Source organism: Microtus ochrogaster, chromosome 21 (assembly GCF_000317375.1).
Source record: "Microtus ochrogaster isolate Prairie Vole_2 chromosome 21, MicOch1.0, whole genome shotgun sequence".
Classification (NCBI taxonomy): Eukaryota; Metazoa; Chordata; class Mammalia; order Rodentia; family Cricetidae; genus Microtus; species Microtus ochrogaster.
This window is the reverse complement of record NC_022022.1, coordinates 27,900,192-27,914,800: the sequence shown is the minus strand read 5'-3', so window position 1 is coordinate 27,914,800 and position 14,609 is coordinate 27,900,192. Positions and strand designations below refer to the sequence as shown.

Below are 14,609 nucleotides of genomic sequence, written 5' to 3'. Positions count from 1 at the left end.
CCAGTACGTGCAGTAGGATCAAAAACCCATTGCCATTGTTCTTGAGTTCTCAGTAGTCCTCATTGTCTGCTATGTTCAGCGAGTCCGGTTTTATCCCAGGCTTTTTCAGACCCAGGCCAGCTGGCCTTGGTGAGTTCCCGATAGAACATCCTCATTGTCTCCGTGTGTGGGTGTACCCCTCGCGGTCCTGAGTTCTTTGCTCGTGCTCTCTCTCCTTCTGGACCTGATTTGGACCTTGAGATTTCTGTCCGGTGCTCCAATGTGGGTCTCTGTCTCTGTCTCCTTTACAATAAAACTTTGGTATTTTTGAGGTTGGAATAAATGCATTCTACATTAGAAGACACCCATTGGTTTAGACACTTGGTAATTAGCTGGCATAACTATTTTTTGGAGGCTGTAGGAATAGTTAGTGGTATAAGGACTAGTAAAAAATTATATAATACTTGGGTAAATTGTAAATTGTTTTCAAAGAGAACCTTAGTTTCCTTTCCAGATACTGTGATAAATTATGACAAAAGCCAACTCCAAGAAGGAAGTTTATCTGACTCCCACTCCCAGTCCATCATGGAAGGAGAGTCACAGTGACAAAGCCTGAGAGAACTGGCTGTGTTACATCCAAAATCAAAAGCAGAGAGCAGTGAACTAATGCATGCATGCTAGAACTTAGCTTGCTTTCACCTCTCTTAAGCAGTCCAGGACTCCAAACCCAGGGAATGGTGTTACCCACAGTGAGTGTGTTCTTCTACATCAATGATCATAATTAAGATTATCCCACACAGACATTCTCAGAGGCTCTTGTCCCAGGTGAATTTAGATTCTGTTAACTTGACAAATAAACCACCAATTCCCTCAGGTATCTGCAATGTTTCCAAGAAGAGATTCTATCAGATTGCAAGAAATAGAAACCAGGGAAGCAAAACAGAGGTCAGGGCTGCTGAGACAGACTTGGAAATCATTCATATAGGACTGCTGAGATAGACTTGGAAATCATTCACATAGAAGTGTTAACTAAAACCACACATGCTATTTCCTCAAATCAATGATCCGTGATATTTCTAAAGGCCACTGCATAAGCCAAAACACACATACTGTCAGCAAACCAAAAAGGGAACAATTCTAGACTATATAAGTTCAACATGTTTTTCCACCTTATAAAAATCCTAATCCTTTCCATATACATTTTCCTTTGGTTAAATTTTCTTATCAGCCTGAGGTAAAAAGTTAAGGAAGAGAAAACAGATGAAGAATAGTTAGCTACCGTATGATATAAAAAATGGAGAGGAAAAAACACTGTTGATTAATACTCAAATGATATTGCAAGCATATAATTCTATTTATTCTAAAGAATCTCTCCTATACTCTCATGATTAAAAAAGATCTTAAATATATAATTTTTCAATATTTATTATCTTATAAATTCAAAATCAGAAGACATGGTGTTTTTCAATGATATGCTAATACATTTGGAAATTTTAATTGAAACATATCACTTATTCAGCAGCATTTAAAAATTATTTTAATATTTAATTCCTTTAAATTATGGAATATATGTGTATTTGTTTGGGGTATGTACACAGATGAACACAGGTACCCATGGTATCCAGAGGAGGGTGATCTGGAACTGGAGTTATAGGTAGTTGGTGAGCCACCAATGAAGTACTAGGAACTGATCTTGTGTCCTCTGCAAGAACAGTACCTGTTTTTAACCATTCAGCCACCTCTCCAGCCCCAGAGGAAATAGTTTAAAAATTGAAAGAGAAAACCTTTTACTATTGAGCTTATATATTTTATGCTAAATTAAATAACTCATTTTCCCTCAGATTCACATGCTTTGCAATGGGACTTTCACAAATTAATTACCAAAGAATATTCAAAGAAGGTATAAAAATACTTGCACTATGTCTGAAGTTATTAGGTTGGGCGTATCTGCGCTAGGTGCGCTATTACCCAGTTCACAAGCTTTGGGCAAGGGGCTGGAGGTTGAGAACACAGACGCAGAATCAGACCGACACACACAGAACTTCTTACATTGATACCAAAGCCCCAAGAATGCCCCCTTTATTGTGTTCAGGGGCAGATTATATAGAGATAGCCATGCCCCAGCCAAACCCACCAGAAACCACTCTCCTGCCATCAGGAACTCCTGAAGGTCTCGTGCTCAGAGCAGCTGTAGGCACTCAGATCAGAGGAAAACAAGTTGTTTACAAGAAATTCAGGATCTGGGGTCTCACTGCTCCCAACATTTTACAATTCAGCATTTATTTTAACATAAGTGAAGTTGTTGGATGCTGCATGTCTGGAATTCTATCTATTGGCAATGAGACACAAACAATGGAAAATCAACTTTCAATCCGAACTCTGGGTATGTTTTCTTTTCAACAAACAATTTGCTAAGATCAAAATACACAAGGAAACATGGCCTGATTCGATAACAGGAAACTCCAGAATTGATTCGCTACACTTGAGACTGTTTCAAATCTATCTTGCTTCACTCTGTAAGTTTACAAGGTGAGGGATATGCACTAAACAGCAGCTAAGATCAGTGATCTACGGCAGATTGTAAAACTCATTATTTTAAGGATAAAGCAAAACACATGATCCACACAATCCTTTCCTTTTCTAAACACCACAGGGTCTTTAAAAACAACATGACACTATGCTTTCCATTAAATGGGAGGATTTTATAAATTAACAACTATGCCTGTATTCCCCAATTTTCCTGCTGCAAAATAACCAGCAAAATAGAGTCCTAATATATCTGTGAGAATAAAGTCACCATTCAATACGTTTGAGTATTTTTGTAATAAAGTTTTTATCTTTAAAATAACTTTATTATCACAACACAGACACACTCAATCTTTTATTCTGCTTTAAAATTTTTAATCTTATAAAAAGGCACCTATGAAAATATTATTGCAAATATCATACATAATTGTAAAATGTTGAATATTCTTCTCTAATATTTGAAACCAAGGAAATATGACCATCAGTATGTACATTAAATTATCCAGCAAAAGTTCAATTTTGTGAAATAGATCAAGATAATAAGAAGCCATATGATTTTTTAGAAAGGAGTATAAACATATTTCAGCATTGATAGTATGGCTGCTTACACAGAAACTCTTAAGAAATCTGCAAAAGAACTATTTGAAATAACACAAAATTTAGTTTAATAGGGTCATAGGAAAGAAAACTGAATTTGAAAAAATTCACTTATATTGTTATATATTAACAAAAAATGGAAATAAAATATAATTTCTTACATACTCATATGAAAACAAAATATTTAGTATTGCATTTAGCAACAGGAAAACCCATATATTAAAAACTACAAAACATTACAAGGGAGTTTATAAAATACAAAGACGAGTATAAAAGGACTGTGTAGTCTAAATCCAAAAACTCAATAATAACCAACACAGCTTTTTGTAAAATGTCCTCCTATTTTAAATCTTTTGAGATATTTTAAATATTCTTCTGAATTATTTTATCAGTTATACTTTTTATAGCTTCTATTAAATAATTGGTTTGTGACTAAAAAAAACTACAAAACACTGCAGGGGAGAATAAAGCTTTATAAATTTAGAGAGAGAGTGTGTGTTAGTCTACTGGATAACTAGAGACCGTAAAGATGTCATCGCCTCCCAAACTGGCCTATCAGTATAATCACACCTCAATACAACATCAAACAGACACTTTTGAAAAGTACGAAGCTTATTACAAAATTTATGTGAAAACAATTCAAAAAACCAATTAGAGCTAAAGTAATCTTGAAAGATGCTGATGATGGAAACGTATTGGCAGCTTTTAAAATGTACTGTGAAGCTATCTATCAAATTAGTTATGTTTTGAATGATGTGATTATCTGTAGAAAGTGAACTATAAATGACAACCACAGAAGTAGCAGCTTATGGAGGCAGGTTATATACAATAGATAAGTGAAGATAAGTCACAGATGAAACCTCTGAAGAGCTTTCTTTCTTACAGGTCCAGATCACTGACTTCTGGTGGTAAGAACTAGTTTATAAGCCTTAAAAAATGATGGCACTTGCTTGTTTCATAAACAAGCTACAGAGTGATTAACTCTGCAGCACATGAAGCGCCCTCTGACCATTGCAAGCCCAATAAGGAAAAGACAAGCGGTTCTTAACAAAATAAATTTACAACAATCAGCAACAACTTGGAATTGAGGCTGGCTAGATGACTTTTACTGGAAGGTAGGAAGTAATGCTGTATTCAAATTTCCATGGAAAATATTAAATTCTAGCCTTGTCTTAGTTATTATTCTAAGCATCATGAACAAGGTAACTTGCAGAAGAAAGAGTCTGTTGGGCTCACAGTTTCAGAGGGTGAGTCTATGACCATCATGGAAGGCGATATCGCAGCAGGTAGGCATGGCACTGGAGCAATAGCTGAGAGTTTACATCCTGAGACAACAGCCATGAGGCAGAGAGAGTTAACTGGGAAGTGTGGACTTTTAAAGCCTCCAAGTCCAGAAGCACTAGCAGCACAACTCCTCCAACAAGGCCACATGTTCTAATCCTTCCCCAAAGTTCCACCAACTGGGACCAAGTATTCAAACACATGAGTCTCGGGGGGGGGGGGAGGGCATGCACATTGAAACCACCACAAACTTGTTACCAGAATGATTAAAAACAAGACTTTATTTACACTGACATTTAAACACATTTCTCAGGAAGAAACTGCAAAATCCCATAAAAGTCAGTGTCTTCTTTATAAAATAAAAATTAAAAAAAACACTATAAAACATAAAGCACGTAAAAATCAAGGAGAATTTTGTTTGTAATCTTACTCTGTGTTTCTGTCACTAACACTTTGATCAAATACAGACAAAAATGTGACTTATTGAAGGAATGTGACTTCTTCACTCAGACCCGCTGATGTTCCCGTTGTGAGATTCATCATGTCTAAAACATGGATGGAAAGCTAGAACGTTTCATGAGATAGTAGATATGATCTCATAGCAAAGCATCACAGAGTGCATCCTCATATAGCACAATTCAATGTTTATAAAATACTGAAAAGAAAAATGGGGAGAATCCTTGTGGAAGGATACATTTGGAAATTTTTCTTTTTAGTCACCAACTTCTTTTGTCTAAGTTTTTCTTAAATACTTTTTAGATTTATTTATTTATTTTATGTATTTGAGTATTTTGCATGTATGTGCACCATGTGTGTAGTTGTTGGTTGCCAAGGACAGAATAAGACATAGGATCCCCCATAATTTCAGATATTCTTAGCTGGTGTTAGCACTATCTTAGTGCACCTTGTTTTGTGTTATTATGTAGTGCAGGCTGGCCTTGACCTCGTGGCATTAATCCTACATCAGCCTTCTGAGTTTTAGGCTTGCAGGCATGAATTACCACACTCAGTCACTGTTTGCTGTCATTTTGACTTTTTGTCCATTCTCTGTGACGTCTATGGTCACCCACCTTAGTAGAGCCATCCCAGAAGAGATAGAGTTAATGGCTAACACAAGAGTAACCAATAGTGAGAGGGACACACCTCTCCCTGGAGGACTAAGGCAGGAGATAAGCACTACTAGGTACTATTAAATACTATCATATACTGCTATATGCTATTAGAATTATTACTTTCATGTTGTTTTCATTAAGTATTAATGCTTTCTGTGAATGTTTAGACCAGTCAAATACAGACACAAGCCTGTGTAACACTCTTGTCTTATGGTGGAAGCTTTGGGGTAATATCAGCCAAGCAGCTCATATTCATGCAAAGGTTGGACAGCCCTCATAACAACCCTATTTTGGACATATTGCAATTATTCTGAGGACATCTCAGCAGGATGCTGCAAAGAATCCCTACAACCATGGCTGAATTCAAGCTCCAGACAAGACCTCTTCAGGCAGTCATGAGCCACGGAAAGTGAAAGCCTAGAGAAGACAAGTTTCAGTGAACTACAGCTGTTTTCACCCAGTCCAGAGGAGAGCAGTTTTCCTGGCTCCATGAAAGGCCAGCAATTGCTGGAAGCACAGTCTTTCATTGGTAAAAAGGGCTATACAAACACCATTGCCAAATCACATCCCATTCTGGTCACAGTCTGCTTGCCTCACCTCTGTAGTCAGTCAGCAGATACTTCCCACTTGCCCCTGTAATTGTAACATTAAATCCAATAAAAGGCCTATCTCAACTTTGTTTGTTTTTGTTTATTAATTTGCCTACTTTCAATTGTTGCAAGCCAGGTGAGCTGGGAATACTGAAGAGATCTAGAGGGCCGCTGAGGGCAGAGACAGTAGGGAACAAAGGTGACAGATATGGAATATGGAGAAGGCTGTGAAAAGCCATGAACAAGAGCTACTCCATAACTGGTAGAACTATCCCCAGATTGTAGCCAAGCCTCACTAGCCACTGAAGATCTGCAACTAGCCTCTGCCAGATAATAAGAATCCTTACACCCTAGGCCCAACAGTTTTAACACTATCCATGAGAAGAACGTCAGAGTCTAATATATAAGGCCAGGCCAGTGAGAGCAGGTGCTTCCTGCTGCCATTGCTCAGAGCCTAGGTGACTGACAGGCTGCCGCCTCTAACTGAGCACCTAGAACCTCTCTGTATCTTGCTGCAACACTCTGTAAATGGGTTCCCAAAAGATGTTCTAGGTTGACCACCTTGGTATTTGGTGCTTCTTTCTTTGAAATTCTAAGTGGCATTGACCTCAGGAGAGTTTGGAGCTTTTCCTTGCATCCCTTGCTGTCCTGTATGGAAACTCCAGCCACAGGTTCAGGGGATGAAGTAGATAATTGCAATGTCATAAGGACTCATGGTAAGCAAGTTTTGTTAATTTAATATAACTTTATTTATACAATTAAATCTTTTATGATTAAAAAATAATTTTTAGTAAATTAGTGAAAAATTGTTTAATAAATTGTGCACTTGTAATAAGAAAGTTAGATAACACACTATTCCGGCTAAGAAAACATAAATTTCTTGAGTCACTGAAATGACTGAACTAAATTCTAACATTAAGTTCTATCAAAGTCATGATTACTACTTCGGCCTCTTTCTCAACCTGGCCTTTACTTAAGAAAGTTCACTGTTCACCAGGGACTATTGGTGTACACCAAGAAGCTACCATGGCTCCTTTCAGGAAAATAATTTTGGCTAGTGAAACAAATTCTTAGAACTAAGATGTCAAATTTTTCATATATGTACACTCCACTAAGGAATTTTTTCAAGTACTTTCTAGAATGTAAACAAGGAATTTCTATGCAGCAAGTGAATTAACGTTCTTAAAGTAAAAACCTACATTGAATTTTATCATTACACGAGAACGAAAGAAATCAACGCCCTTCAGTTTCTAGGTAGAATCCCCCTTTGTTTGCCAGTTTCCACTCTTCACTCATTTGTTACACATTCTACAGTACCTCACAGGCTTCCTTTCCCGGAGCAGGTCTTCCAAACTCCTCTCACAGTGCTCAGCCACCACCACCAGTCGTTCTGAGAAAAAGCAAATCCAGTTTATAATTAATACACTTTAACAAAAGATCATCTAGCCCTCTAAAGTTAACATATAACACAAATAACAGTATTTAAAATTATTATGTATTTTCACTGTGTAGATGTGTGGTCAGTCTTCCTTACTTCTACCTGGCTTGCTCCTCTATCAGCACTCCACCTATCCAAACTGAAGTCTACCCATTTTCTATCCATTAGTCTTTTTACTGTGCTTCTCCTCATCTACTACTTACTGAAAAATGACTACATTTTGTTCCAACCTTGGAACTCTCTTGAACTGCAGACACTTAGAGCCCACCTTGGGCTTCAGTGTAAAATTCACTGTCTAGCTGGATTTGCAGCTCCGTTGCTAGAGAGCTTTCCTGGAATGCACAGAGCCCTGCATTGATTGAATCCACCAGCACTTTATAAAACAGGGTAGTGGCACATGTCTGGAATTCCAGCACTGAAAGGTTGAAAGGGAGACCAGGCCATCCTTAGTGCTACATCTAGTTAGAGGCCAGCCTGGGATACACAGGACCCTTGTCCAAGAAAACAACCTGAAGGTGTCACTAGCAGCTCAAGAGGAACAAAACAAGTTATAATTTTTCCCTCTCCCAAACCCACACACAGAGTCCTGCATCTCCCAGTTGCTTCCAGAACCTGCAGTTTATTCCCCCTGCTGAAATCGGGATCTAAGCCAGCACTACCTCTTTAGGTCTCCATGGCAATCACTTACCGGTTCTTTTCAGCTGAATTAAGATCCTCCTCCTGCATTTTTTCACACTAAAGCCCAAGTGGTAGGACAACAAATCTGAATACAGAATTCCTTCTCTAGTGTCCAGTAAATATTTATCTCATCAGCTTTTGAGCATTCTCATCCTTTGGGGAATTACACTTGGGTTCCCATGTCTGAAATGATCTTCACCTTTAAAAGAACTTCTGTATTACATTTATTTAGTGATGTGAGTGTGTGCTCATTCCACTGTGTATACACAGAGGTCAGAGGAACTCGCAGGGATCAGTTTTTCCTTTCATCACATAGCTTCTAAGGATCAAATTTAGGATGTCAAGTTTGGTGGCAAATGCTTTCTCTGCTGAGACATCTTGATAGCCCCTCTTTTAAAAAAAAGAATATATTTTATGTATTCTGTGTATAAGCAGTTCATGTCCAAGTGTGGCTCTGTGGGCATGTAGAGGTGTGTTTGGAGGTCACAGAACAACTTGTGGAAAGTGGTTCCTTTCCCTTCCATTATGTGACTTCCAGGGACCAAACTCAGGTTGTTACCCCTTTCCACTCAGCCATTTTCCCACCCTCCTTCATTTTACACCTTTATCTCCTGTTGTGTTCCATGATGCTGAAAAACAGACTATTGTTCTGAGACTCAAATGCTAATTTTACTATTTTTTAGCACATGACCTTCGGAAATTTACTAATCTCTCTGTGCTAGTTTCTTCTAAAGAGGAAGAAAACAATAATGTCCACATCATAGCACAGTGATAATGGTGAAATGAATTCACATATAATTAGGACTGAGAAGAAGGTGAAAACAATCATGCCTATATCACAAATTGTGATGAGGGTGAAATTTATTCATATATAAACAGGACTGAGAATAGTTCCTGGAACAGAGCCAGCACTGATAGCTTTCACTATTATTCAAGTAAACAAGGCCTCAGTAAACATGACTTCCTCAAGGCTTTGATTCCCTAGAATTGATTCGCTAGTCTTATAATGCAATCTAGATAGTACTTTTCTTTTATATCGCTTATTTAACTCTAAAACTTTGTATTCAGTTTTACTTAATGCCATTCTTCTCTCCTTATATAAAACATTTAGTAATAGTGGGAACCAAATTAGTCTTGTTTGGAACTGCAATACTATTGTCTAGAATTCACCTGAAACATATGGACATGAACTAAAACTATATATGTTAAACTATGACAGAGAAAGACAGCACAAAGTTTCCTCCATCCTGCATTCTTTCTGAGGCCATTTCAGGTTTAACTAGAATTCGATCTTTCTGATGGAGAATGCCTTGGAAATTATCCAACTCTATTGTAGCAATGCAAGGACAGGATGTCCCAGCTAACTTAGCTTCGTTTCCATTAAACTGCTCGTGCAAACCTCCTCCTTCAGTCAGCTTATTTTAGCTTCTGTCAAATTGCTTGCTTATATGTACCCCCACCACCTGTACCCTCTCCTTTACTCCGAAGCTGCCAAACTGAATGCCAGTATGGGCATGGTTTTCTCAAGGCTACAACTGGGTCCCTGAATACCCGGGTATAGTTCCAGGAGGCTGTAATAGAGACTTTCAATGACTATAAACTGTGTCTTAGTAGTCATCTGTTGTGGGATCCCCATAAGAAAACAAATCAATTAGAACAAAGGCATACTGGGGATGTCAGAAATGATGGCAGTCATCTAAAGAGATCTGTTCTGTGTTGAATAGTACACAGAACACTTACGTTCTAACTAGATATAATACTTTAGTAATACTGAAATTAATACCCCAAACATTGGAATTCATTAAAATATACATATTTAATTAATCAGCCATGTACAATTAGATATGCATATGTTTTTCTATCTGTAAAAAACTTGTATACCTTGGGACATTAGGCTGAAAATTTTCAGGTTTCCTGGGAACACATTCAGTGTCTGTCATGGCTTTAAGATTCTGTAAAATTTTAAACACAGTTTTAGTAATACAGAGCCATGACTCTTGGCAGAAAATCAGCATTTCTCCCAAAGGTAATGGTGTATATACTGAAAAAATATTTTCATTATGAGCCTCTTTTTTGTTTTTTTAACAAGAACTCAATAGAAGTACTCATTCCAAAAATTTCTAGATTTGTTTGAAAATAGTTTCTGTTTGTTATAAAAACAGTCTGGCTGAACAGAATAAACTGTTGGTTTGGGAACCATAATGTGCCAGATAAGAATCAACAGTGCAGTGGCATTATTTATAAATACAAATATGCAAGTTTGGAGAAATGGCTCAGCAATTAAGAGTGCACACTACTCTTCTAGAGGATCTGAGTCAGGTTCCAGTCACCCACATCCAACATTTCACAGCTGCCCATTACTCCAGCTCCAGGGGGTCTGAAGGCACCTGCACTAACGTGTACATACCCCCATACATATAATTAAAAATAATAAAATATTAAAAATAAAAAACAAATGTGACAATAAGGAATGTCTGGAAAGTATGAAATAATCTTTTCCCCTAACAAAATGCGAAAATTCACATGGCATGTCTATCTAGAACTGTGTTTTCAGTCAATGAAAAGAAACTGAAGATTAGTCAGGAAAGATAACAGAGAGGTTGAATAAGAAAAGGGCAGTAAAAGAGAGACACGGGGTCCAGAGTGATGGCTCTGTGAACAGAGATGTTTGTTATACAAGCTTGATGAACTGAGTTTGATCTCTGGAAACCACGTAACTGTGGAAAGAGATAAACAGCTCCACAGCATTGTCTTCTGACTGCCCACTCTTCCACATGCATGTGCCCTGACAAGTGTGCATCTCTACTCATACATGTAAATCATGCACACATATGTATAGTCACAGAAAAACAGACAATTTCAAAATAGAAAGCATTAAATTTTTGATATAAAAATGACTTAGAATGCCTTGTAAGATGGTGTTATCAACATACAGTTCTTGCATCATTTCTGCTATTCAAAGTAAAAAATGTGATATTTAAGTAAATGTTTAACAGTAATGCCAACAAAGAAAAACTGATTCACAAATACTGTTGGTACTAGGATGCTGCAACAAACAGCTTTAAAAGTCAACTATCATCGTCAGGTATTCAAGCAAATTCTAGTCTAGATGAGCAAACTCCTGAGATATTAGAGCTGGGAATTCAGGAAAAGCAGAGCAAGTACTGATCATGGTGGTGAGGGCAGGAGACTAAGCCGACTGTTGTCTAGCTTTAAACAACAGGGTGGTACCTAAGGGGATCCTCTTCTGTCTGACACTGATAGTCAAATGAGGGGCACAGGCAAGGTTAAAGAGTGATCCTCACAAAAGGCATGTGCCACTACCGCCCAACAATCTTTTCTTATTTTCCTCTATGCAATCATGTTCTCTGCTTGGATTTCCTTATCTGTAAAACAATGCTGTAATTGTTCCTATTGCATAGTAGTATGATGAAGATAATTAATGGCTATGAGTAAACACCTAGACTATCACCTAGTATGTAATAAGAACTCATAATGAGAGCTATCATTACAAAAAGAATATTCTGCTCATAGCCAACAAAAACAAATGTTCTCAGAGCAAATAATTTTTAAAAGAAATGAACTAGCCAATTTCAAATACAGTTTTGCATGCTCATCAGAAAGGCAAAAAAAAGTGTTTATGAAGTTCTTCACCATTAGATAGAACAAATTAAATAGATATATCCTAGGGGAAAAATGGCTGAATGTCAGAAGGTATAATGGTTTGACTTTGATGTATTTTGTATCTCCACATTATTTTATGTCAGAAAATCAGGCTCATTCAGTAATCTTAAGACAAAGAACTTCAGCCTGCCATTAAAATTCCTAAACAATTCCAGTACAATAAGCATTGTCATCCTCAGCAACTTCAGCTATGGAGGAACCTCACAACAGGATCACAGCAGTGGCACACACTGCTGTCCCAGAACATGGGTCTCAACCAACTACTTTTGTCCTATTAAAAAAAATCAACTGCAACAACAAGAAAATAAAAGCTCCATTTTCATTTTAAAAGGTAGCCAAATTTACTTTGAACCATAAAAGTAAGTTCATGACTGCATGTCAATACATATTCTGTATTTAAAATTGCATCATGATTTGAATCAGTGAACATAAAATACAAAAGAAAATCCAAAAATTAAAAAAACAAACAAACCAAAACATAAAGCTTACCATGCTTCCCCCTAGAAATATCCACATATTGGCACAGTCTGGGATGGGTGATGGTCTTAAGGATTTGAAAGCGACCCAAAATTTTGATGGAATTTGGTGTGAGAGGAAGTCCGTTGCTTCCACAAACATCATGAGGAAGAGCTGAGGCAAAGAACGTAAAGGCGCCCATGTCTGCATCCTTCAAAGGAAACATTTCTGGAGTTCTGGGTCCTCTAAGATGATCTAGAAAAGGAGACAATTTTTTAATGATAGACGGACCCAATATTAATCCAGTATTTTCTCACTTGAAAACTAATATACAACTTGGAAAAAATATCATGAAACTAAACTATAAAAAAGCTAAAGTTTAAAAATTTCAAGACAATATATAAAAGCAAAGAAATCACCCGAGCCTAGGTTTATACTGCAGTTCAAAATGAACTTCAAAGATTTTCAATACTGGGAGAAGTAACTGGATTTGAGGAGTATTTTGGTGGCAAGGTAGAAACTTAGTACAATGGAAACTCCCAGAATCCACAAGGGTGACTCTAGTGAAAACTGCTAGAAATGGGGGACCTGGAGCCTGAACCAGCCATCTCCTGTAATCAGGCACAGCTTTCAGTGGAGAGATTGGGACACAATCCTGCCACAAAACCTTCAATCTACAATTTGTCCTGCCTACAAGATGTGCTGGGGTAAAAGAGGCACAGATCTTGTGGCAGTGACCTTCCAATGATTGATCCAACTTGAGACCCATGTGTAGTTGGATTTTTATAATTCTTTGTGGGTCCCATCACCCAGCTCCCAAATAAATACACAGAGACTTATTCTTACTTATGAATGCCCAGTCTTAGTTTGGCTTGTTTTTAGCCAGCTTTTCTAACTTAACCTGTTTTCCTCCTTCTCTATTTTACTTCCAGGCTTTTTACCTATTTTAATTCTACATGTTTTTCTTCCCTTCTTACTCCATGGATGGGTGTGTGGCTGGGTGGCTGGCCCGTGGAGTTCTCCTCCTCTTCTTTCCCCTAGATTTCTCCTCCTTCAAAGGGCAATGACTAGAATTTTAATTTCTTCTTTTTTTTCAGGTTTTATTTTTGAGACAGGGTCTCGCTGTGCAGTCTTGGCTGTTGTAGAACTCACTCTGTAGACCAGGCTGGCCTTAAACTCAAAGAGATCGCCTAACTCTGACTCTGGCGTGCTGGGATTACAAGTGTGAACCTCCACTGCCCAGAATTTTAATTTCTTATTCAATAAATAGATCCCAAATAATATCTAAATATCAGGCTTGAAGTTATAGGAAAGATGAGATTTAGCTGCGGCATTTTAATATTCAATTTTACAACAAAATACTGGGGTTTCAGTTATAGATCTTAACCACATACAACTGAATAAAGACAAGCCACATTAGCAAGCATGAAGACATTTAGTTTTTCCTCTACTTTAGTTCTCAGGTGAACACAAAACTCACAAACAGAAAACAGACATACATGTGTGTGCTCACACTAGGTGACTAGAAGAAAATGAAAAAACTAAAATGATGAGGTGGAAGATTGCAAGACAAAAGCCGTGGAAGCAGCTGGCTTGTAAAATTTACGCAGGGAATCCTTTGAAACTTCTATGTCCAATTTTTTTGCAGCTGCTTGACTACTAAGGACCACAGACAAGACACACTTTTTCAATGAACAAGACACAATATAAACTCAGAAAGGTCTTGAAGATGAATGACTCAAATGAAGGGGAAATGTCAAAAATTGGTGGGGGAGGGGAGGGGGGCACGTTGATTTATCTAGAGTAAAACCGTATTTGCATTTCGAAGCTCGGTGAGCTCCAGCTTCAAGGGGAAGAAGTCTGGAGACAAAGGCAGCAGCAAGTAGCTCCGCAGGTTGGTTCTACTGCTGGCTGCAGACTGGCGGGGTCCCTCTCTGCACCTGATGGTCCTCGGTGTCCCACAAGCCCCACCCACTACCACACAGAACGAACGCTCGGACACCAGAATACCTGCCTGAATCTGGGGGCGCAGAGGTTAGGGAGGGGATGAGCTCCTAAGCGCTGTGCTTGTGCCTGGCGCTGCTACTTAGTGGGCCGTGTTCTGCATTGCAGGCGCGTCTACGAGAGGCGGCTTAGGGAAGGTGACAGCGGGGGCGACCAGCCTTCGCCCGCGAGGGCTGCCCGGGTTTCCAGCTCAGAACTCGGCTGGGAGCGCGCGCCCCGCTCCACTGACAGCTCCCAGCATCCCCTCCGCCGGGGCCGCCTCAG

The 14,609-nt window shown here is 38.4% G+C and overlaps 1 protein-coding gene across 3 annotated transcripts in view; it reads right to left on the bottom strand.

Annotated features, from left to right (window-relative positions):
• Tbck (TBC1 domain containing kinase) overlaps positions 1-14,607 on the bottom strand; it is a 134,137-nt gene extending 119,530 nt beyond the window's left edge. Inside the window, exons 1-3 of one of the 3 annotated variants that reach the window (XM_026784153.1) lie at positions 14,352-14,607; positions 12,375-12,596; positions 7,403-7,475 (exon numbers count right to left, since the gene is read on the bottom strand). In XM_026784153.1, coding sequence (XP_026639954.1) covers positions 7,403-7,475; positions 12,375-12,567 — 266 coding nt within the window. In that variant the 5' untranslated portion in view covers positions 12,568-12,596; positions 14,352-14,607. The other 2 variants (XM_005357301.3, XM_026784154.1) reach the window with 2 other exon arrangements.
• Between the last annotated feature and the right edge of the window lie 2 nt (positions 14,608-14,609).